This window comes from Chionomys nivalis, chromosome 2 (genome assembly GCF_950005125.1).
Source record: "Chionomys nivalis chromosome 2, mChiNiv1.1, whole genome shotgun sequence".
Taxonomy (NCBI): Eukaryota; Metazoa; Chordata; class Mammalia; order Rodentia; family Cricetidae; genus Chionomys; species Chionomys nivalis.
Window position 1 is genome coordinate 24,930,409 of NC_080087.1, and position 25,756 is coordinate 24,956,164.

Below are 25,756 nucleotides of genomic sequence, written 5' to 3' on the forward strand. Positions count from 1 at the left end.
ACGATTTTATTGAGGTAACACTTCCAAACTTATACACACATATATGCATATACATATACTTAGGAAAGCTAAACAATGTTCTAAGGCACTTGGAACTGTGCACAGCGAAATAGTCTATTATATTATACTACTAGATAGAGTATAATTTTCCACTTTAAATAACACAAACACCAATATGGAATACAAAAGATAATACATGGTCTTTCAGGTTACAATCGTGGAATACATATGTTTCGGTGTGTATACTTGCAGCTGTCAGACCCACATACTATAATATAGTACGGATTAAGACCAACCGAAAGGAGAAACTGTCGTGTTTATTCAGGTACAGTTCCAGTTATTAACACCCACAGAAAGCACACCTGTGCAAAAGATTGGGTCACGCACGGGAGACTGACCCAGCTAGTTTCAAAATGATCACAGTTTACTGTCACGATCACTTTAACCAAAGCTTGAAATGACACGAGAACACAGACAGTCCGTTATGGAAAAACCACTGTTACTTAGGGGAAAAAAGAGAGAGAATTTTCAGCAGGTATTTCACGGGTCAATTTTGTGCAGGGCGCTTTGACTACATCGGCACATGTCTAAGTCACAGAAGAAATACTAAGGGATTAGTGCCTATAGCGTACGTGATGAAAGTGGTTTGACCCTCAACTCCTGCTAATTCCTTCCAAATGCTAGTTAGCACTGCAGTGGCAATTTCTCATGGCGGATGCTCTCTACGCAACATAATGATACAGTCAAAAATCAAATCAAGAACATCCATAAAGGGAAAAGCTCCCTCCCCCACCCCAGTGCTGGCAAATGGCACAAATATTATTGGCATTTTAATAAACCTCAAAATTGACCTGAGGGTGGAGTGGCATGCTGCCTCATTTACTCCTTCAATTTATTCTCTTCTTAAAAAATACTGTTATTAAGAAAGATAAGAATTTTTAGGCACCATCTATAGGTTTACGCTATATCCACCTTTATTGACTCTGAGCTGCTCTGCTTCAAGACAAAGTGTCTTTAGATTTTAATATTAAAAAGGTTAGAGTGGGGGGAATTAATTCCATCCTTGCAGCTAGCTGCAATTCATCTAAATATTTTCCAAGACATATTGACTATTAAATTTCAGTGGCATAAAGAGTATGCTTCCGTATGGTTAGCGCAGGTTGATTGCGCTGCACCGGGGAGAGAACTCACTTTACTCTGCATAGCCTCGGCTCTGTGGCGTGAGCACTATGCGTGCGATCCAGTTAACCCACATTTCTGCCACCATGTCCTATTTGCATCTCTTATTAGAGAAGCCGAACCATATGGGCTTGTTTACACGAGGGAATCCAAACTTCCATGTGAATTAACTGTGCTGTCTATAGGAAGAGAGGCGAACCAGTCCGTGGTGTTACCAGGTAGAAGCTAATTCTGACCTTCCAAAGGCCATCTGTTTTGTTCAGAGCCACTACTGTGTTGCTGTGGCCAGCAGTCTAGTTCTGAAGTGATGAACAAAAGCTTGCTTCACGTATTACCCCCCTCCCCGCCCCGAAGTACGTACAAGCATCAGGTCAGGTCACTCTGCCCACTGTAATGGACAACACTGCCTGGCAACCCTCTCTCCTAGAGAACAGAGTAATTTAAGCTGCATCTAAGCAGAAAGCTTGAAGTGGATAAGAGACATGCAAGGCAGTGGAGATGATATTCGGAGACAGGCACTTTCCCCTGTGTGTCCTTAGTAGACAGTGCTATTCAGGTGGGGGGGTGCACCCTTCTGTGCAGGTGTATAGATACAGGGAAGGCTTTTTATTTTATTTTATTTGTTTTTACAATGTCAGGGAACAATCCTGGTGTTGAGTCGCTAGGAGCCTGGGATACCGAACATCTTGCAACATGTGGTACATTTCAGCACGACAAAGAATTGCCCAGATCCAAATGCCAGCAGCACCCCCACTGGGGACCATCTATCAACAGTTCTTTGTTCATGCGCAGCTGCTGCAGAGGAGCAACAAGCTCAATGGCATTTTCCTGCGTTAAAACCCAACACGGCTAAAAATTGGCATTATGTAGGAATAGCAGCTACGCGACTCTCCATCTCTTTGCCAAAATCCTTACAATATGTAAAAATAAGATCTGTTCATTTGGGATGAAGCTGTCCACAAAAAAAAAAAAAAAAAAAAAAAAAAAAAAATCAAACAAAACAGAAAACAAAATATCATCATAGCAAAAAAAAAATAGTTGGTCTCTATTACAGTTGCCTTTTAGAAACACTAATAGTGGTTCAAGCTTTGAAACCGTGTTTAAGCTTACAATTAGAAACGGTAAACAGAAAGCAAAAAGGAGAGTGGTTTGGGGATGCTCGCCTCCGTAGTGGAACCTAGAGTCCCTCTTTGGAACTTGGGTCTGAGTTGCCTAGGCATGCACTTTCTCTCAGGAAGCTGTTCCCATTAATCTGACCATTGCTTATTTTTTCCCACTCCGGCCCATATCTTCTAAAGGTTCATTCTGCTTTGTTAAAGGAAACATATCACCAGTTAGTAGACAGCAAATCCTAACAAAGAATCCATCATTTTAAGGGGTGAAGGGTCAATCTGTATATTCTGCGGATGCGGGGGGAAGGAGTGATGATATCCAACCACAGCTTCTTGTACTGGTAATGATAAGCGAATAAAGTGAGGATTTAGGAATGCATAAACAAATTCACTATACTGATGAAAATGACGTTGAGTTCATATATCTCCGATTAGCTTAAGTCTGTCTCACTGCTAAAGAAAGTTTACTACTCTAAATTAGGCTGCTAGGACCACGCACAGATAACACAGGATGGACTGCCTGAGCAGGGGATGAAGAAAAAGAAAATACTGTGCTGTTCAAATGCATACTGCTATGTGGCAGACTGGCCTCTTTCTACTGTGCCTACGGCTTCGTCTTTGGCAGGCGTGTCTGTCCTTTGATGCTGTGGGGTGGATGCGCTAACCCACATTTCTTTCTCTCCCAGGGACAAACTACTGTATTTTTTGTTTTAAAATGCCAGTGTGTCACTGAATCAATCATGAGCTACAAATCTAACAGAGGTTCTAAAGGCTCACAACTCGTTTTCAATATTTGGTGACTCTTGAGGAGCAATTAGAGTCTTCTATTTCCTTAAGTCTATTTTCAATTAAATTTCAGAATTTCCTCCTGACACCAGAGACAGATAAGTAAGTGACTGCCTTCATTTTGCAAATAAGGATGGGAAAAAGAAACGAAAAAAAAAAAAAAAAGGCAGCTTTTCTGGGTAAATCAGAGAACCCGGTCTGTTTGCTTTTCCCTTTTTAATTAATGGCTGTTCAAATACCCAGGATGGTTCTCTGAATATTGCAGACTTTAGCTAAATGATTGAAGGAATAAACATAAAGGTAAATGACAGCTAACACAAAACCACAAGGCATTTCACATGGGTCCGAAATCTCCAGCCAAGATGCCCCAGATGAACGCCTACTAAGGGACTGTTTTTTATCACCTTGGTTGGTAATGACTGTGAGGCTGCTGAATGAAGGGGACTTAGTGTTTTAGCATTACCTTCAGACCAACAGGGTTTCTCTCCTCCGTTAAAAGCCAAGATAGAAATGGCCACTTTGTATTTTATATTTGGTCTAGTTCTTTCTTGCCTGGGACCTTTCATGAGATGGGCTAATTTTCTTTCTTCATTCTATCTCAGGAGTCAGGAAAATTCCCTCCGTTTCTCCATCTCCAGGCTCTGGAACCATATTACAACTGCACCAAGAAATAACTCCGATTTCTGCACACATTTATCGTCTTAGGGACAGTGGCGGGCTGGCTGGGCTGCAGAAACGCTGGCGGAGGGCAGAGGCATAATTGCAGGGAGAGAGAGACGTGGCTGCTTTGCTTCTGTGGGGATGCTAGTGAGGTTATGCAGCCTTTACATTTTTTCTGTCTTTAAAAATTAACCGTGAAAATAGAGACTTATTCTGAGCGCTGCAGCTTGGCTCATGATATTTTAATTCTTTCCATGGCTTTTAAAAAATGAATAGATCGTTGCAATGAACTAACAGGTCATCCTAATTACTTAAATATTAGACTACTGGTAGTTAATCTTTTAGCTTTTTAAACTTCTCCCTAACTTAAAAATTTTCTGTAAATGTATGAGTCAGTATGGAAGAAAGGTCTGTGTAGTTCATAGATGTGACAGATTATGTCAGGAAAACAGGCTTTCATCCGTGCGGTACTGGGGACTGAACTGGGGGCTTCAGCATGAGAGGCAGTTTGTGTTCTGCAGTGGGCGAGTATCATTGTGGAAAGTAAAAGCTGTAATTCAGACCACTATAGGGAGAAACGATGTTCTTTTTAACAACCACATGGAAACTTTCTATGACACACACTTTGAAGGACAAACTGGTGCACAAGTCTTGCATTTACAATGTACAGAGAACATGCGGTTAGGAGTTGTAAAATATTCGAAGGTTATACGCATAGAAAAAGAAACATTATCTGCCTTGGCCTTTTTCTCATGACACTGACATGATAATATCATAAAGTAACGCTACTTTGCAATTAACGAGAAAGAAGTTAATTTTTATGGTCGAATTGAGACACTATGAAGCAACCAATGGCTGGGAGGGCAGCTCAGGGCTCCTGGAGAGTGCAGTGCACTGCAAACAACCAAATGAACGAGCCCTCAACCCAAGACAAATACCAGGGCACACACAGACACTATTTCAAAATTAAAGCCTGTCCTATGCCGTTAGTGGACCAGTGTAAATGGCAGCCTTGTTTTATTAATGCAAACAGCTAAGCGCAGTTCAGGGGACAATAATGCTGGCTACCTCACGGAATGATCCTCCCGGCTTCTTATAATAAGCCAACTGCAGCTAACCACTTTTACTTTGAAATGAAATCATCAAATTTCCAGTGGTTCTTCCCAATACCACAGAGTGGTGGGACCTGCACTTATTCCACTGATTAAATGCTGACTTCTCAGCAGAGATAGAAAATTACAGGCTTCCACATTCTGAAGCAGGAATGGTTCAGAACAGATATCGTTTCAGATCGGAGAGTAAGACAGACACGATACAGATTCTGTCTTCTCTTTTGAAAACACAATATGGCATGCTTTTAATCCAGGTGGCCCAAAACAATTGTTAAGGGACAATGAAATTTAGGGGAGTATTTACAAGTGAGCCCTTCTGGGGTTCTGTGCTGGCCTGATACCGCAGAGAAGGGCAATTTAAGGGAGGAAGCTTCTCAATGTAAACACTACTGATTACAGGCTCTCGGGAAACCGTCTTACACTGTATCTCACTGCTTCTCTGGCATGGGGAGTAAAGACTGTATGTATGGATGCGATCTACAGAATCAGCATAGAAGGTAAAGTTTCCTTTACATAAACCAGCAATTTTCTGTGTTCCTTGAAAGTCTTAGGGTATTTTTGCTAAATCCATGTGCTTGATATTTTTTTTAATAGCAGCAACCTAACTCTTTTATTTTTAATGCAGCATTCAAAACTACCTGGCATTTTATTATTATTTATTCCCCTTTAGAACTTAAGAGCAGGGAACACACACTTGTATGTTGCTTAAGTTGCAACTCTGGACTGAGTTTTTCAAAAGGGTATCGTGATTGTCCATATAATCTTCTTTCGGTAATGAATGCTTTCCTGACTTGGGAGATAATTAAGACAGGGAACAATCAGGAGATTTGTTTCTAAAGCCTGCAACAGTTTTTCAGAGTCACATTATATCTGACCTTATCTCTGTTACCCTTGGAGAGGGCTCATTGATTAGGAAAGCAGGCTAAGAAAATGTCACGTGGATCGCGGGCCACTGGAAGCAGGCAACACAATGCGAGCGAGCATGCTTGGTAAGAGTTGGTAGAGGCTTCTCGCACTTACTGCATACACAGATTTGTTTCTGGCAACTGGGTTCACTGGCACAACATAAAAAATATGGTACTACACAGAACCAACTTATTGGTGAAACAAGAATATATGTTCTGGAATCAAGTCTTTAAGGAATCCACACTGGGTGAGTAGGTTCCCAAATCCCTTCGTAAGTTCTTAGCTACCAAATGCCTACTTCAAAAATATACTTATCTTCGTTCTTCTTTTCTTCATTAACATAATGAAACCGTTCTCCTTCTTTTTAGCCCCCACCCTGCTGGGGGTGACCACCAGCAACTCCAATGTCTCTTGTTTGCGAACCTACACACACTATACCATTTGGCTTTCCGGTAGTCGAACTGGCGATTGTCTTCTGCTTGTCTTCTTTGATTAAATTGTCTGAGGAAAATCAGCTGAGAGAACCAGAGTGCCTCTTCCATCAGTGCACATCCTGGGCAGGCAGGCTTGCTGCGTCTGGCTCTCAGCTTGTTGGCCTTGTCTGGGCTGTCCAGGTGAGGAGCATTCTCAACGAAAGCTGAGTCACAGGCCTCCCTCACCACAATGAAACGGAAACATCCACGTTCAAATCTCAGTGCAATTTCGGGGTCTCAGGAAGCAGGACTTCAGCCAGGGATGATCAGTTTATATTTCTGAGCAGTCCCGCACTTCATTATGGACGATGAAACCTGGAGTAAGAAACAGAGACTGTGAGCCCCTGGCATAGAAGTGTATTCTGCATTTGGTGACATGCGTAAGGCGCAGTTCTGAATACCACCAACCCAGTTACTGTTAAGTCGCTGCTGTAACAGAATGCTATTATGTGCATTATGCTGGAAAGTAGACATGATTCTTGTGGAAATGATCTCGGTTTTACTATTCAGGCTCATAGAATAAAGAAGACAAACCATCTCCATGCTCATATTCTAACCCACATTATGCAGAGGGAGACAGGTTTTACATGGATTTCGTTATACCTAGCTTGTAGATATGAAACGCAAACACAATAATCACTATTTTATCATCTTAATGATAGGCATGGTGGCACACAGCTATAATCCCATTATCTGAGTGGTAGAGACAGGGCAATGGAGAGTTCAAAGTCATCACGAAGCATTCCAGCCCAACCTGGGATACTGGAGATGCTATCTTCCAAAACAAAAAACAAAACAATGTAAGACAAATACCCCCTGCAAGCATTAAAACAACACCCCCAACAAAGCCATTAGACCATTATCATTAGAATCTCACCAGCTCCTACCAGTGACTTCAAACTGACTTTCACCACTTGGAGTTTTATTAAATTTATTTTTACTGATTTTTATGTCTGAGTGTTTTGTCTTTGTGATGTCTGTGCATCAGGTACATGCCTGGTGCCTACAGAGGCATCCGATTCCCTGACACTAGAGTTACAGACAGTTCTCAACTGCCATGTGGGTGCTGGAAGTCGAATCTGGGTTCTCTGGAAGAGAAATCCGTGCTCTTAAATGCTGGACGGGGCTGGATAAAGCCCCTGCACCTGGATTATGAAACACTCAAGGGAATTTCCACTATGATGGTTCATGCACCTCGTAAAAAGCATATTCGCAACTGTACAGAGGTCCCTTCATCCTAACCTGCCTTTGGACTTTCTCATTTCATGGTCTACTAAAACACATGCAGTACAGAAGTCCCATGCCCTCAAGTCCTTTATCTCCTTCACTCTGATTTTCTATCTGTCACCAAATCCTGAAACCATTGTCTCCAAGCATTGCGCCACCGCTTTGTGCCAGTGTCACTCCAGCAGGTCACTTGTTGGCGAGCAAGCTGGCTTTCCCTCCATGCACATGGGCTCTTGAACGCTCTTGCAGTTAGGGAGCCCGTGCTACGGAACATGCTGTCCTTAATTATTACAGTGCTCTCCCTCCATTTCACATCTGTGCTTTTATCATCAAGACCGATGCCGAAAGCCATGGTCTTCAGGAAGAAGACCCATCTGACCTAATCCTTCAGTCTACTTCTGTGATTTTACATTTATGCAGCTTGCTTACCATTGCCGTGTTTTCTACAACCAACTGTTCACTTACCCTATAAACGAGGTAAGTTCATTGGGTTCCCTGTCTATCGAACCCATGTTCTACACTGTCAAGAACAATCCCACTATGTCAACTTGCTTTCAAAGAAATTGTATTGCTTGTTCCTATCTTTACAAAACAACCCTTCCTGAAGTTGTGATTGAATCCTTCCAGAATGTGGTCCAACCCACGCATCTCCATCACTATTCCCCATCCCTAGATGATTTACATATATTCTTTTTTTTTCCTCACCATTATCCCAAAGACAGTTCTTCTAGAATCTCATTCTTGAAAACTTCTCATCCTCCTATGAACTCTTTCAGGTGGTATAAAAATAAAGTTGCTCACAAAGGTAAGCTATTCTTTCTCTATATGTCAATATTTGATACATATTGAGGTCTTGGATAATTGATCTTCCCCGTTACTTAATTTTTGTTTTCTGCATTGCTAGTTACACCCAGAGTCCTGTACACAAAAGATGAGCAAACCACCATTAAGATGGGACTCTTTTCTAACAGGAGTCTCACGGTTATGCCACATGGACTGCTGTTAAACAAAGAAGTGCCACAACTCTCTTTCTGGGATGTCCTAGCACGTGCTGCCTGGGCTCTTTTTATTCCCAACACTGAACCAGGCTTGTGACATCTTACCACTCTCAGAAAGTCCCTGTCCAGGTACAAGAAAACGGATTATTGAGGAAAGACTAACAACCCAAACAACCCTCTCACCCTTCTGTGGTGAGCCCTCCACAGGGTGTGCTGCAACCCCAAGAACAGTCCCTGCATCTGTGGGCCCTCTGCAGGGCGGGCTGCAGCCCCAAGGACAGTCCCTGCATCTGTGGGCCCTCTGCAGGGCGGGCTGCAACTCCTGCAATGTCACATTTTGAAAAGCTACACCCCATCTAGTGGCTGAAAGAGGGGGTTCCTATCTATGTAAATCCAATCACTACTTCAAAACACACAAAATGAAATCACTGCTTGAAAAAAAATGTATGTTCATATGTAGTAATCTTACATGAAAAGTATTTTAGTATTGGAGAATTCTTTCAAATTCTGCAGACCATTAAGAATACTGCATAATAAAATACTGCATAATAACTATTAAGAACTTTTGCTTTCACTTCCAGTGTGGTTTTTTTTTTTTTTTTTTTTTTTTTTTTTTTTTTTTTTTTGGCACCTGAATTTTAAATATGTACTGCACCGTAGGCATTCAGGCAATATCCTGTGTGTCTGCTGCTTATGATCCAGAAAAATCTCATGAGATCTGTTTTGACTTTGAAAACTTCAATTCAATGATACAATGAATGCATGCTAATGCACCTTACTTAATAAGCAAACATTTAATACATGAATAAAATTATTCACATGTGAAGATACTCTGCACTTTAAAATGTTATTTTGTGCTAAATTAAATTGACTTTGTAAAAAGTGGCATTCTCTCTTGATTACAAATCTAATATAAGTTAACACAATAAAATTCTTAGAAAACAAATAATAGCCAGGCAGTAATGGTGCAGGCTTTTAATTCCAGCACTTGGGGGACAGACACGGGCGATCTCTGTGAGTTTGAGCCCAGCCTGCTCTACAGAATAAGTTCCAGGGCAGCCAGGGCTGTTACACAGAGAAACCCTGTCTTGAAAAAATAAAAAATACTATCCAGAAAATTCCAATTACCCAAGTCTTACTACTGTGATCCTTCATAATTTACTTTTAAGCAAAATATGGCTTTTTTGTGTAATTTGCCATCATAATTTAGATGATTTTTTTCTATTATAGAGATTCCATTTGTCTTGAAAGGGGAAGTGGATTCTGTTTGTCACAGTGGTGTCTTTTGAGAATGTAACGACTACATAATCAACATACAGACCGCTATTCAAGTATGTTCAACTTTTTGGTTTTAAGCAATGAGCCGAGTAGGCAACAAAGGGAGAAATTACAGAGTGTAGCCAGAGAAGGGGTAAATATGCTAAAGAATGCAGGTCACAGTTGGTCCCTTATCAGGCCCCAGGATGAGTTCTTGTGGGAGCACTTGTCCCCATCCTTGTTGTAAGACCTAGCTTGTGCTTCAAATCCCAAAAAGGTCTCTAGAAAACTCAGGGAGTAACCAGGAGGATTGCAGGAGAGAACAGATCAACACAATTCATCAGCATGTGCACGCACACATACTCACACATACACACACACACCAGAAGATATTCTGTGATGGCGGTCAAAGAAGTGTTTTCCTGCTGTGCTAAAAGTATTCACGATATAAATGCCGGCACATGAATCAAAATGAAGCGCCAGGCTGGAATCCTCATTTATTAAAACAGGGTCTCAGGAACTGAATCCCTTCCTTTTCTCTTAAATATCTGTTGTTGACTTGGTAAAACATTCCCCTGTCTCAAAAATTCAAAAGGTTTGAAAGCCTCTGGCAAAAAGTCTCTCTCTTGTGTGTGCCCCAGCTACCAGCCCTCCTCCCCAGAGATAAGCAGTATCACCAGCCTTTGGGGAGTTTTTGCAAAGATCCTGAGGGAGATGGTTGGAACGCCGGATGTGTGTGTCTGTCTCCCACCCAAGTACTAACCAGGTCCGACCCTGCTTAGCTTCTGAGATCAGACTAGATAGGGTGCGTTCAGGGTGGTATGGCCGTAGATGTGTGTGTGTCTTGCATGTGTGTGCGTGTGTGTTTGTGTGTGTCTTGAGTGTGGCTTGTGTGTCTGTCTGTGTGTGTCTGCGTCTGTGTGTGTCTTGTGTGTGTGTGTCTGAGTGTGTGTTTGTGTGTATATGCCTGTGTCTCTGTGTGTGTCTGTGTCTGTGTGTTTGTGTGTGTCTTGTGTGTTTGTGTTTCTGTCTGTGTATGTGTCTGCATGTGTGTTTGTCTGTGTCTCTGTGTGTGTCTGTGTCTGTGTGTTTGCTTGTGTCTGGATAACAGGTAGGGAACAGAGCAGTCTTCAGCATGATCTACCTTGACCCTGTGTGGGTCTCAGAGGCTTAGCGTCTGATAGGAAGGCTTGCTTGATGTGGAAGATAAAGCCTGGCACTCACTAGAACAAAGAATTGCTGTCATGTGTCTCGGTTAATGCCGAGAGTGTTGTGTGTTTTTTACAGGAGTACTTTTCTAAGTGAAATGCATGGCCATATTTTCACATTATTTTCACTAGAAACAGTAGTGTTTATTAGAACTTTTTCCTCCTAAAAGAAATACTGACACCAACATGAAAATCACAGCATGATTTTTATACCTCCAAAGCCAAAAATACTTCCCTGCTGGAATACAACTCTAATGATGTCATGTAAATTAATGGAAAAATAGCAGTAGACATTTGCTTTACTGTCAACTCTTAAGACTTCTTGAGTAAGACATGTTTATTTTGGTGGTATAAATATTTAATTTTTTCTTATCTGAAATGATAGTTTAAAGAGTGTTGATCAATACCTTAAAAAAATGTTTTTAAGCACATTTCCTCAGCATGAGCTGTTACCACCTCAAAACTTACCTAACCTTCATCTATTAGCATTTACTTAAACAATAAAAACATCAACAAATTGTTTAATAAAACACAAGGTGAGCCTGAATTTCTACAGAGAAGTAAATAATTGATAGGCTTTTGGAGGTGAAATAAATCCCATCAAATAGAAAAACACACTACAAGCCTTCTGTTCAAGAGTGTCACTAGCAAAGGCAGGGACAGTCAAAGATCCTTAGGGCATAATATGGAACGCAGACCTCTGGATGTGCCCAAAGCGAATTTCACATCTAGAGGGTAATAAATGGCACAGGGACAGCTGAGCACTGGTTGACAAAAGCAAAGTTCATGTGTGATTTTGAATCATACACAGAAAGAGGTGCTCAATGGCTTAAAGTCTTAAGTGTAAAAACAGTTGAAAACAAGGGTTTTGTATTCTTGGCTCCCTTCCACACAGAAAAAAAACCCAATGAAATAAAAGAGTAATAACACAGAAAGATTTCAGCACGCAAACATTACATAAAAAACCATGGAAAGAATGTAAAAGGCTAACCACAGGTTGGAAAAAAATACTGGGGACTAATATCTCAGATTTTACTAATCCATCTAAAAAAGGCAGGCAATCCAAAAGAAAATTTACAAAGGCTTGAATACAAACGTTAAATAAATAAACAAAAAAGGAAATAAAGATGTGTGGAAATCAGCGTGTTCCTATTTATCCTGGAGAGCACAAACCTTGAGGTCACTCACTACCAACTGTTGATGATGGTCACTGAGGGTGCAGCATTCTCTGTGAGTCAGTAAACGAAGTGTTTTAAACGAGAACAGAGAGGAGTCTTCTGAAAGTTACCAAACCCATGAATCCAGTCATCTAGGAAATTCAGTCAATGGGGCAACCACAGAAATCATGGCATGTGCACATAGACATAACCATGACGGCAGTGACTTAGTGTCGACCGTGAAAAGCTGAAGTGTCGTGGACAACCAGCAGAACCTGCTCAGTACTGTGTAGCACATTATCTGTGGGACGCCGCAGTCGTGGAGATAGATGAGTGCCGTACAGACCACAGGGAGGGACTGGCTTTCTACGTGCTGGATGTGGATAAACAGTCTGTGCACACAAGTATATTATATTTGGACACATTCATAAATGCACAGAAAAAGAAATGCCTAGAAACCCTTAGCTAGCTCTTCCCCGTGGGAATAAAGATGAGGGTGGAAAATAAGTAGAGGATTCATTTTTATTGATAAACTTTTGCACTACTTAAATGCTTAATTAAAATGCATCATTTTGTATACAAAAGACATAAAAAAGAAATGGCCCTGATATCTCCCTATGGCTAATTTTAGTGAATCTGCTTAGAGAACACAACAGAAAGAAGGCCTTCCAGCATAAATGCTTCCTGGAGAATTAGAACTACAAAATTTAATTAAATTTAACTAATGAAAACTACAAAATTAGAATTACAAAATACATTTTTTTTTTTGCTTATTTTCTGCTGTAATTTATTCTCACCTCGGGCCATCGAATGAAGATGAAGCTATCAGATCTTATGACTTAGAGGAAAGTTTCACAGAAGGAAAACCAATCTGAATCACCTTGTGGGTTGAGTGCAGACACTACAGCTCAGGGGTCAAGACTCAGCTACAACTGAGGCTGTCTCTAGATCACAGCACCGAGACAATGCAATTAGGGCAGCACATGATTACTTGTGTTCTGAAAGACAGAGAACCTTGTCTTCTTCATGCATTCATTTCCTGTAATTTTCTACCACTTCAATTGTGTGTTTGTGTGTGTGTTGTTATATGAGTTTGTGTACATGTATGTGCGAACATATGCTGAGATCAGAGGAGACAGGATTTCTCACTGAATCCTAAGCTCAAGTCTGTATCTCTCTGCCCTGCAAGCCCCCTAATAGCCTGGCAACCAGCAATCCCCAAACATTCTCCTGTCTCTGCACCCACAACATTGCCATCACAGGCTTATGTGGCCATGCCAGGCTATTTGCATGGGTGCTGCAGATCCAAACTCAGACCCTCATGCTTGTGTGGAGAGTCCCCTTTTTACTCATGAAGCTATCACCTCAGACCCTCAATTTGGTTTCTAAAAATTTAATTTCTGAACAAAATTTTAGGAATATGCTTGTTACATACAGCATGAGATTGTATGAGATTGTAACTAAATAGAATAGCTGTTACTTCTGGAAATTAGATAATGTGAACACTCAGATTCCCCCCCCCACACACACACAGTTTCTGTCATTTGGAAAACCAAAGAGTAGTGGGGAGACAAACCACAGCATTACACGTGTTAAAATTTGGATCTTAGGTGCCCAAGTGCTAAAGTCCCAGTTCTCAACTTGGCTCTCCAGGGAATGCTGTAAACCTTAAGGGTGGGGCCTTGCAGTCGCTGGGAGCTTGTCTATAGGGGCTACGGGGTCCAAGGCTCTTCCTCTACCTTGTTCTCATTCCTGGACCACAGCAGGAAGGAGTGGTGTTCTCATATGTTGCTACCATGATGCCTTGTTATAGGTCCCAAAGCAGTAGAAAGAACTGAACATGCCCTGGGATCTCTGGGCTTGTGAGTCAAAGGAAGGCTTCTTTCTTTACAGGCTCATGATCCCAGAGATTGTTGGTGATCTCAGCAGTGTCTGGGGAGCCAATCAAAACTTGATTCCCATTATGAGATCTAGCTTCTGCAAAATTCAGTTTCTGCCCTAAGTCTTGTCCTGTGAGCAATAAGTAACACATATGTTCCCATACTGCCTACCACCAGTATGTCTTCAGAGCACAGAACTTCCGACATCAGTTTAAGAGCAGACTATTACAATACTTGTTTTTTTGGCCCAAAAACGAAACTAAAAAGAGAACCATAATATAGTCCTTCAGAATGAATGATTCACACTTCACTGAAAGAAAAAATTAAGACCTCATTGTAGAATCTTTTTTTCCCAGTGAGATCAGTTTAGGTGCACTTAAAAGACACAATTGAGCCAATCAGGAAAGTCTAGACATTGATAATCTGGTCCAGCCATATCTTTAAATTTGCCACCAGGACTCTAGTTAATCAAAAGAGCAAAGAAAGACAGAGGCGGGGGAAGCCGAAATCTTCATTAGACAATTTCTGCCAAACCACATTTAAAAATGAAATCACTACACAGTATACCCGGCATGAAATTTCCTGTGTTGAGTATTCTCACCCTGCAAAACTCGATCTTGTCTACCCACCTTGTAAACTGTCGGCTCTCCTCATGAACTTCCATTTCTGTGCTTTTGAATTCATTTAGTTCTTTTCTTATTGCTGCCTAAACAGGAGAAAAAGAAGCAGAATTTAGGTCCCATATTTTCCCAACGTACACAGCATCCACGAGACAGACAGTCTTCTATGAGATTACATTTTGGGGAAAGAATTACTAATTTATCCCAGATTAAGACTTAATAAATGAAATACGTTACAGTCTGAGCACCCCTGACACAGAAACCAAAATTAGAAGATCTTCAAAACTCCAATATTTCTGAGTGCCGGCGTGTGAGCCACAAGTGGAAAATTCCATACCTGACCCCCTGTGATGGTTGTAAAGTGGAAACATGGCGAAAACATGTAAAATGACCTGCAGGACATGTGTGTGCGGTATGTACGAACACAAATGAACTCTTTTAAAGCAGGGTTGGAGACTGAACCCAGGCCTTATGCATGCTAGGCAAGCACTCTACCACTGAACTAGACTCCAGGCCCATCAGAGAACTTTGTGTGTGGACACGGTCCTCATCCTTCAGTTACCTCTTCTCATTATGTCCTTGCAAATATCCCAAATTCTAGAACTACTCCTAACCCATAAACACCTTTGGTCACTGGCATTTCGGGGGAGGGACAGTCAGCTGGAAGTCAAACTGAGGCTAGGGTGGCCTCCCTGAGAGTGTCCTTGGTGGGGAGGGCGGCAGTAGGGTCTAGAATGTCCCTCCACCCTCTGCCGACCACGGCAAATGCAAGGCATGAGGTTTTTCAGAGAATCCATACCCTGCTCCTAGGAAAGTTTTACATTGGAGCCCACAGGCCCGCCCACAGCAATGCAGCTTTGACTCGCAGCCACAGGGATGTTAAGAAGGCAATTGCTATTTATTTTTTTTCATGTTGAAAGTTTAGACAAATGACTGAAAATTCAGCACAGTATTTAAAGCCAGTCGGAGAAACATCAAATAGGCGGCCTTGTTTAAGGAACACATAATCCATGCCATGTACAACAAAAATTCTTATGCATGCAGACTGGAAAGCTGAGACACCCCTCCAAATGCTAACTTTGGCTGTCTGTTAACAGACAGTGGCAGGATTATGCATGAGTTAGCTTCAATTTTTGACTTATTTTTATTTCCGACTTTTTTTTCCCCTACAAAGGATACTTTACTCATATAATAAGTACTAAAAGGATCTTTTTAAGCTCTATGTATATTGCACTATTCAGCTCAAACACAGAAGATTATAAATGTCTTTTACACAAAGAATGCTTTCCTTCGTATAAAAGGAAAAGTAGGAATAAAACACCCTTCTGACATCTGTGCTAAAGGGATTGGCTCCAGATAAACACAGAATGTCAAAATAAACCACAGGAAGTCCCTTCACAGAAAGATAGGAGAATCTACTTTGCGATTGAAAGTCAATGAACTTCGGAAAAAGGGAAAAAAGATAGTAGAAAGCCCTGAGACCTCTCCATGGCTCTTTCCTGTCATTACCCATTGCTCTACACTTCACAGACTTCCTTCCAAGTATATTTTAGTGCAATAATTAAGCCTTGTTGTCACAGACTGTCTCCTCTCCCTAGATATATTCTTCAGGTCTGAAAGTCTCTTTGGGGGAACCTGGACACTAAACAGCAGTCATGATTCTTATTACTAACTCTCGGAAGTGCCAAAGCAGACAGAGACCTGTTTGTGGGCCTGAGTCCCACGTGACACAGTTATGCAGCATGGCTCACAAGATACAACAATGTGGACATCCGGTTTTGGCTATAGTAACAATCGGCACTAGCATCAGGAGCTGGACAGTTGCTTGGATGAAGTTTTAGAGAAATGCTCCCCCTTGGAAAGAAGTGTCTCCGTGTGAACGGGGTCAGGGATCCCATCTCTGTTTTCACTTGAACTTTCTTCTCTCCACAGGTTTCATCAGAGGCCATGCTAGACTTTGGCTAAGCTCAGAAGACATGGTGTTGGTCTTGGCTACATTTCCCACGGCAGTATGATGCTCATGGAGGACCTATCCCTCAAGCTGCAGCTTTCCTACCGCTGTGGTTTGGACGATGTTATCTGAAGTCCACATGGTACAGCCCATTGTCCAGGGAGGTATTATTAGAGGGAGGGTGACTATTTAAGAGGTGGGGCCTTCTGAGGGACATGTCTTTAGGTCATTTGGGGCATGCCCCTGAAGAGATTATGGGACTATGCTCTATCTTCTCTTTCTTCTTTTGACTCATGATGTAAGTGACTTGATTCACCATGCTCCAACCATATGATACCTCCAAGCACCCATTACTTAGACCTTACTTAGACATTATTTAGCCCTAAGCAATGAAGTAACTCTTGCATCCAGAACTGTGAATCAAACTTTTTTATATTTATAGGTTAGCTATTGTAGGGGTTCTTTTTTAACAGTAACAGAAAGCTAGATAATTTACTCACCTAGAAAATAGGAATAAAAATTTATGATACAATTAAGAATATTAGTTAAAAGTGTATTTTTAAAAATGTGTTGACCCTCAACTGAAGAATGGATAAGGAAAATGTCATACTACACAGCAGAAAAAAGAAAATGACATCTTGAAATTTAGAGGCAAATTCACAGATCTAGAAAACATCATACTGAGTGAGGTAGCCCAGACCCAGAAAGAGAAATATCATATGTACTCACTCATAAAGCAAAGAAAAACCAGCCTACAATTTACAATCCCAGAGAACCTAGACAACAAATAGGACCCTAAGACAGACATACATGGATCTAATCTACATGGGAAGTAGAAAAAGACAAGATCTCCTGAGTAAATTGGGAGCATGGGGACCATGGGAGAGGATAGAAGGGGAGGGGGAAGAAGAGAGGGGAGTAGAGAAAAATATAGAGCTCAGTAAAAACAATTTAAAAAAAGTTCTGATGACAGGTTCAGTTTAAAAAAAATGTGTTGAATATTGTAGAGTTACCAATAAAAAATATCGTAAAGTTTTTAAATGGTATATTATTTGGACTGTGACTAACAATCCTTTCATTTTTATTCTAGACAATTCACTGGAGCGCCAAGAGGACCCTGCTGCAGGAGAGCTGAACATAAACAAGATGAAGGACTCACTAGTGACAGAGGGCTGGCTACCAGCTGAAGAGTCTGGCAAAATCCAGGAGAAACATTCAGAGAGAAACACTTGGGATATGGAGTTTATAAATCAGTACAACTACAAACTGTGCCCCCATTCCACCCAATATTTACATTAATAAAATTTATAATCCTCTAGTGCCCACATCCCCTCATGCGTACTGCTTTCCTCAGAAAGCCAGTTAGATGTGGCACATTCCATTTTCTCCTCTGCAAGGCCATTTTGTCACTGCGTTCCTAAGATGTGGCTGGTGTCAGCTTCTTTGGTTTTGACTCTGGGTATATAAACCCTGTCATGACGCTGCATAAGGAGACAAGTAAAGTTGTCATTCCGTGACATCAGTCGAAGGAGAGTGTCTTCCTGGCTCTGTGACATTTGCTTCTTGGAAGCCAGCTGCCACATAAAACACATTTGACTGCCCTGAGCAAGCTGAAGTACGAGACACCCCAAGACAAAGACTTCAGAGGACGAGATGCCATGTAGACAGAGGTCAAGGAGCAAGAGAACATACACACATTCACGAAGAAACTACTTTGGAAATGGGTTTTCAAGGCCCAGCATTTCATGAACGCCATGTGAGCCTGAAATAAACCCCTGGATTGATGCATTCCAGAATTCCTCCCCCACAAACTTACAAGCACTATAATCACTGATTTAAGCCAGTAGCTCTGGGCTGGTTTGTTACAAGGCAGTTGATAACCTAAACAGTATTCTAAGATGAAACAGAGGCCCAGAGGGGTCTTATTATCTCCTGGATATCAAAAGTGCTTAAATGATTATAATGGAGCCACTCATAAGCCTACAAGCCTTACATCCATCCAATAAAATGGGCTTTGGGGCCTCGCTAATCCAGATAACTGCCTCATTGCCATGAGTGTGCTGGCTTGCATTTAGAAGTGAAAAGTCAGTTGTAAGTACCGATATGGTAATCAGTGTAACCCTGCAGGGTGTCCGCATTTGCCTGATTATGGGGACAGTCTTCACTTTTAAAATCTACTCACTAAGGACCTACTTTGAAGTCTAACAGTTACTCCATTAGGTAAGAAGGAAGAGTGCTTAGGGGTTCGAAGGAGAAAAAATAGGTCTTTTATATTGACCAGGTACAGGGTCAGTATAAACGTAGCTTTGTTCCCCCTCCCCCTTTTTGCAGATGAGACCAGATTTTAGGCTGAATATTCTTAACCTAAGTGTAACTGGGGCTGGTTTTGCTGAAAGATAAAAGAGATAGGCTGAGGCAGTGGGATTGGAGCCCGAGGTGCTGCACCGGACCACCCTAGGTAAACCATTGGGCTGAAATTGATCTCGAAGAAAACAGGCAATAGCAACCCCAAATGCCTGGAGGTTGCACTGAGACCCTACGAGCAGTGGTGGCGGGTATCATGGTAATTAAACACAGGACACAAAAGCGACGAAAACCAAGCTTAAGTTTGACTGGTGGTGATCAGCCACGTACATCCCCCATCTGATCAGCTCTGGGCACTTCAGGGGCACCTCTTGGCAAGGAACACCAGGCAGTTGGTTGAAAACATGGCTCTTGCGGCCATTTCCAACATGCAGTGTGGGTTGCGAGAGAAGAATTAGTTGAGTTTCCAGTTGATATCTTCTGTTTATTTCTGTGCTAAAACGCTGGTATCAAAGGGGGGATTGCTGGCTGACGCATGAAGCCCCATGTCATGGGGAGGGAAGTGAGCACTCCATGAGTCAAGAGATGACATTCTACAGGGAAGTGGACCACATTCTCCCGAGGAGCTGGCTAGACAGCGCATTCCTGGAAAGACTTTTCGTCTCCCTAGCCCTCGTACCTAGGATATTGTTAAGAGTTTTAAGAGCTGAGACAGATTTGTGTATCATCAGAAAGCAGCCCGTATTCTGGTTCACTAGAAATCTTGTTTAAAATTTTTCTCAAAACATATATATATACATATATATATATATATATATATATATATATATATATGTATGTATGTTATGCCTCCTCTCAGTACATCTTAAAGCACCTTGCCAGAACCTCCCAGCAGCGTGCAGTTCCCCCACCCAGCAGCCCATGCCCTTCCTGGCCCTTAGAGACAAGGCCCTTCACAGCTTGCACAACGGCGCCCTTGTCAGTACCAAACCTCTTGAGCAGCTTGGTAGAATTTTCTAAGCTGAAACTTTCATGAGTATTTTAAATTTCCATCCAGCTGTGGAACCACGGACTGAAATTACTTTCGGAGTCTAAATAATATTTGAATTTCATTTTCTTTAAAAAAAGTAATACAAGCTTTCAGTCATTTTGACTTTCCCTAGGTTTTTTAAGCGGAGTATAGAGATCAAAAATTAAAGACTAAAACCAATTTAAAGCTACAGTTATTGGCTTTTGCATATGTGTGCATGCCTATGTGTTTGTGTAGGGGGTCAGACATGCCACGGTATGGATGAAGTTAGAGGCAAACCATCTCCCAGCACGTGTGTCCCAGAGACCACACTCAGGTTTTCAGGCTTGGGGACAAACATTTTACCCACCGAGCCATCTTGCTGGCCTCATAACCTAATCCTTTTTTTTTTTTAATCTTTTCTATTTTTACTTTGTTTTAATTTTCTGATCATTGGTGTTTTGTCTGCGTTTATGTCCATGTGAGGGTGTCAGATACTCTGGAACTAGAGTTAAAGACAGGTGTGAGCCGCCATGTGGGTGCTGGGAATTGAACCCTGGTCCTCTGGAAGAACAGCTGATGCTCTTAACTGCTGAGTCATCTTTCCAGTCCCTTCATAAGCTAATTCTCAACACAATAGTTAAGTCACACTTGATTAATTTTATATTAATTAACTTAAAGAATCAAATAAAATCTGACTAATAGGTGCTATGAAACATTTTAAGGCAAAAGTAATAAAAACCAATAATTTTTTGCTATAATGACAGTTAGTATGCTATTTTCATCCTTAACTAAAATGTTTTTAGCATATGGGCCATATTTCTTTATACACACCCACTCACATACACTCATTGGACATTCACGGAAACCCAGTGTTGACATCAGGAGGTTTCCTCAATCACCCTCCACATAGTTCTTAGAACAGTGGGTCTCAGTGAACCCGACACTCACTGTTTTAGCTAGACTGTCTGCTTGGCAGCCCAGGGAGCCAGCTAATTCTGCCCCTTGGTGCTGGGATTGTGGGTATGTACTGCACACTCAGCGTGGTTTTCAGGCTTGCTGGGCAGCACTCTACCTACAGAGCCATCTACCTAGTCCTTATACATCCACATTGTAACAACGGCGTGAGAGTTCTAAATTTTCCTCAGTGTTATGGAGAAAACAGTGTTTTCAGACATTTCTAAAAATGCCATGCATTGATCCAAATTCCAGTTGATGTCTCCTGTTCGTGAGTGTGGATACTCAGCTATTTGAGAACAAGCACACACCACTTGGTGTGCAACACATACTACACCAGAACAGACATATAAAACACACTACGTGTAAACAGCATGTTTAATATTTGCATTTTTTTTTATTTTCTACTTTTTAAAAAGTATACTTTTTTTTTGGTCTAAAACAAATTCTTACTTAAAGAAAACAGTTTTCCTCTAGGGAACACAGACAATAAAAACACAACCCTAAAAATGTTGTCCTTTAGATCTTAACACGTCTCAGGATAAATGTGTGAGATTTCCTGGGGAGAAATGAGCCACCCCTGTAAGTCGGGAGGGACTCTGGCTCTGCCCTGGGCTCAGATGCCATGTTCAAGAGAGATGGGAGACTCCTATGTCCTTAGAGTACTCTAGAACGGAAACCGGGCTTGTAGAAGAAAACCTGGCCAGGCCTAACCCCCTTATGTTTAACAACCTCAAGACAAAAGCCTTTCTTTGTCTCAGTTCAAAATGTTCTTTTAAAAAAAATCTCTGCCCATTGTAGCTGGAGATAGAGGAGCTCTGCCTCTCACAAACAGGACGAAGGCAAGGACGGCTCTTATGGGGATGGAGACTGAGTTTGCATATAAGGGTGGTTAGTCATGTCAGTGGTCACTCCTGCATAGTCGAGGATTTTACTGTTTATCTGGCCTGTATAAAGGTTGGCATTTGAATAGTCAGGTGGCTGGCAATGGATGTAGCAAATCCTACTTTTTTAAGATGGCTACAACCCACCTTCAGTCTACACAGAGGTAGAGCTGCCAACCCTCTTCCCATAACAAGAGGTAGACCTATCTACCCCATTCCCCTGGGTCTGAGCTGGCCTTATGCCTTGCTGGAGCCAACAGAATGAAGCAGATGTACACCTTGAGTAACTTCTGTAGTCAGACTTTCCTTTGGGCCATCAGATCACAAATAATGACATGGAAACTTCTTATTGATTATGAAATTAATTGCACCTAACTAGGTCTTATAACTTAAATTAACCCATTTATTTTAATCTATGTTCTGCCATGTGGCGTTACCTCTCTTCCATCTTGCACCTCCTGTTTCCTCTCCCTGCTGCTGGCTTCTCTCACGGGACTAGATTCTTCCTCCTCTTCCTTTCTCAACTCAGAAGTCATGCCTAAACCTCCTGCCTAGCGATTGGCCGTTCAGCTTTTCATTACACCCACCACAGCAAATACATCTTGACACAATGCACAAATATCCCACAACAGACTTCTAAGGAGGATTAGAAAAGGCCAAGTAGCTTTTACAGGACTCTCTGGGGACAGAGCCTGCTGTGAGGGAAGCCAGCTCAGGGAAGGGGTCTGTTAACTCACACTGAAGAGGCAATGTGTAAGTAGTTTTGTGGGAAGCCCAGCTGAGCTCCACCTCCGGGCTATGGAAACCAAGACACAAGACATGTTGGAGAACCAGTCCTGAACCTCTCAGAGAAGCCTAGTCACCAAGTAGGTGACACTGAGGACCTTAGTCAACCATGGAAAGTGGAATTGCCCAAATGATGCTTGAATATATCCCAGGCTATGAAATCCACAAGACATAATGAAACTCTCTGTTCTTCATCACTAAGCTTAGGGTAGCTTACTGCATGGGGACAGTGGCTGCAGCAGTGACAACTAGAAGTCGCTGAGTGAGGGGAGAGTGAGGAAGCCCACAGCTGGAAGGGGAGTAACTGGAATAAATCTATTTCTTGCTATAGGATATGCTAGATGCCTTGTTTAACCCTTCCATTGAAAAACAGTGAAGATGATAAAGCATTAAAAATTATCTTAAATATATTGAATGGCTGGTTAGAGAGTAGAAACTTCTGCGGGGGGGGGGAGGGGGAGGCAGACGAACAAAGGGAGGTAACCCAGAAAAGGAAACAGTGAAAATGTCTTTGACTTGAAGATTCTTGCATAAATCTGGTGAATCTAAGTAGTCATCTTCAAAAGCAGGCAGGACATGGAAGACGGGGGAGACCAAATGGAATATCCTAACACAAAGCTATGCTGTCTGAACCCCAGAAGACAACAAAGGGAACGTAGAGCTGGAGTCAGTGTGGAGTGGGTGAGAACGCAGGCTGAGGAACTGAACCTGTAAGCTGACTGTCCACCTGGTTTGCAGTCTGAATCCACAGTCATAAGATAGTCTGAAGTAATTCATTTCTCTCACACAGTTCAAAGTAGCATTAATAAAAGAAGCTTGAGAGAAAAGAGTCATTTCTTAAGATAGAGCTTCATAACAAAGTTTTTATAACAAAAATGTGGTTCGTTCTACACATGTAATGACGTAGCTCGTACATGAGGGGAAGACTTTCAAAACATTCTTATTTACTATGTGAGTTCAGGGCCCTGAGTGTCCAACACACATGGAAGGTGCTTCTCTCCTTTCACTGGAGGTCCTAGCGATGGAGCTCAGATCAGGAGACTATCAAGGCAAGTGATTTACCTGCCGAGCCTTCCTTCTGGCCCAGGGAGAATTCAAATACAAAAATGAAATCAGAACACAGAAGGAAAGAGTTCCACTAAACTCTTTCATCATCTTAAGGCATTTCTCTTTCATCAACAAGTCCTACAAGCAGAGTTGACATATCCCCAAACGGAAGCAGGAATGGGCTTATTTTCAACATATAGAAACCCGAATCTATGGAGAACCCCTATGAATCAGCAGGAATCTGACAAGCCAGGAGAAGACGAGCAAAAGCCCAGCAGTTCACAGAAGTGGAATCTAAGTTCCTGTGCGCATTTGACAGCGTGTTTGCACACGGAGGTATCTGTCCACAGCCTTCTCCCTCAGTGCCTGCTCCCTGCTTGTGAGCCCCATCCCACCTTCAACAGCCTTTTCTTGATTTCTACTAAATGTTGGCTTCTGCTCTAACGATCGTGTCTCGCTCGAACTTTTCCTCATGTAGACTTCACCTTTCCCCTCCTTTTTTGGCTCCTTCCTTCAAATAAATATTGTTAAAATTTCCACCCCTGACCCCTTGGGCTAGAGAGATGACTCAACGGTTAAGAGCATGATCTGCTCTTCCAGAGGACCCGGGTTCAATTCCCAGCACCCACATGGCAGCTTACAAGTGTCTGTAACTCCAGTTCCAGGATACAAAAGCACCCTCATACAGACATACATACAAGCAAACCAGCAAATGACATAATTAATTAAAATAAAAATTCTTTCCCAAATTAAAAAGACAGACTCTCATTTTGATGCCCTTCTTTGGCTTACGGTTAACTCACAGTACCTCCTCCCTTCACAGCTGAGACCCTGGCAACTATGTTTATCCTTAGTGTCTTCCAGCAGTCAGTCCTCTGAAATGCCTCTCTCTCTGGGCATTGAACACTCACAGTCATCCCTCTAACGCTCTCCTCCTGAGCCAATGGGCCTTTTCTTTTCACATCTTTCAGTGGTTTCTTCCACACTATTCTTCTATCACTTTTTTCTAAAATGTTCCTGGGATGCCTTTCTTAGCTGTGCCTCTCCACTCTTCTTTTCAGTCCTGCTGGGACTTGAACTTAGGGCTTCACCCTTGCTAGCCAAGTGGTCTGTCACTGAGCTACATATACCCTCAGCCCAACTTCTTCCCCCCTACTCTTGTATTTCTTCCTAGTTTTCATTTCTATTGATGAGAAAGTAGTTTCTTTATAAATATCTCCAATGTGTCCTTTGCACATAGTATATGCTTGACAAAATGCATTATTTATTTAAGAAGCATCACTACACAGTGTCATTAAATACTCAGTTACAGGTATGGTATATATTTATTCAATGTCAGGTTTCACTGAGAGTAAAAATTATGAACTCATCGTTAGGGATACTGGTAAACTGGCAACATGAAAAACTTAAAAACAAATGGTTGGTGTTAATCTTTGGCTATAGAACCTTTCTTGGAAATAACTTAAGGGAAGACTTATTTTAGCTCACAGTTTCAGAGATGTTGACCCATCAGAGGATGGTGCCGTGGAGAAAAGAAGCTTCCAGCATAGCGGCCTGACAGCAGTGAAGCAGACAAGGCCACCACCGGAAGTAACTCCCAATATTCCCGTCATATTCGTGCTGCCAATCAGGTCCTACCTACTACACTTCACCAGCGCCCAGTAATACTATGCATCTGTCAAGGGATGAATTCGTTTTTTAGACCAGAGACTTCTTAATCTAGTTGCCTCTAGGCAATGCCTGACAAAACACATCTGCATGCACACTTTACGACCTCCTAGGTATTTGCAATCCAGTCAAGCTGATAACCAAGACTGTTACCACGATGAGGAAAGCCTCCTATCACAATGAGGAAACCCTCCACCACTACACTTGACAGGTTACACAGCAATTTAGGACCAGCTTTCTCTGAGACCCAGTAGAAAGAACTGCATTGCTATTGCTTTACACGACCACTTGTATTTAAACTTCCAGAGGGAGAAAGGGGCTAGGATGGCTGAGCAGAGGCTGAGCACACAGGTTTTGGAAGCACAAAAGGTCTCTGAGATACTTGCCTTGTCTGCAGGTGTCAACCTGGCCCAGGGCTTGTCGGCACGGCGGTCATAGTCCGGAGAATCCGTGACTTCTACATACTCATTAAACCGCAGGATCCTTCGGGCTTGTAGCTCTGCCACAGAAGGTCTTAGGCTGAGCTACAGGAGGGTAGGAGGGAAAGGCAGAGATCAGTTACACGTTTACAGCCT

General features: G+C 42.0%; 1 protein-coding gene across 4 annotated transcripts in view; it reads right to left on the reverse strand.

Moving 5' to 3' along the window:
* Phactr2 (phosphatase and actin regulator 2) overlaps positions 1-25,756 on the reverse strand; it is a 271,200-nt gene continuing 245,444 nt past the window's right edge. For all 4 annotated transcript variants that reach the window (XM_057761357.1, XM_057761356.1, XM_057761360.1 and 1 more), the window contains 3 exons: positions 25,564-25,705; positions 14,585-14,657; positions 1-6,543 (listed from right to left, as the gene is read on the reverse strand). In XM_057761357.1, the coding sequence (XP_057617340.1) occupies positions 6,528-6,543; positions 14,585-14,657; positions 25,564-25,705 (231 nt within the window). In that variant the 3' untranslated portion in view covers positions 1-6,527. The remainder of the gene's footprint in view (positions 6,544-14,584; positions 14,658-25,563; positions 25,706-25,756) is intronic.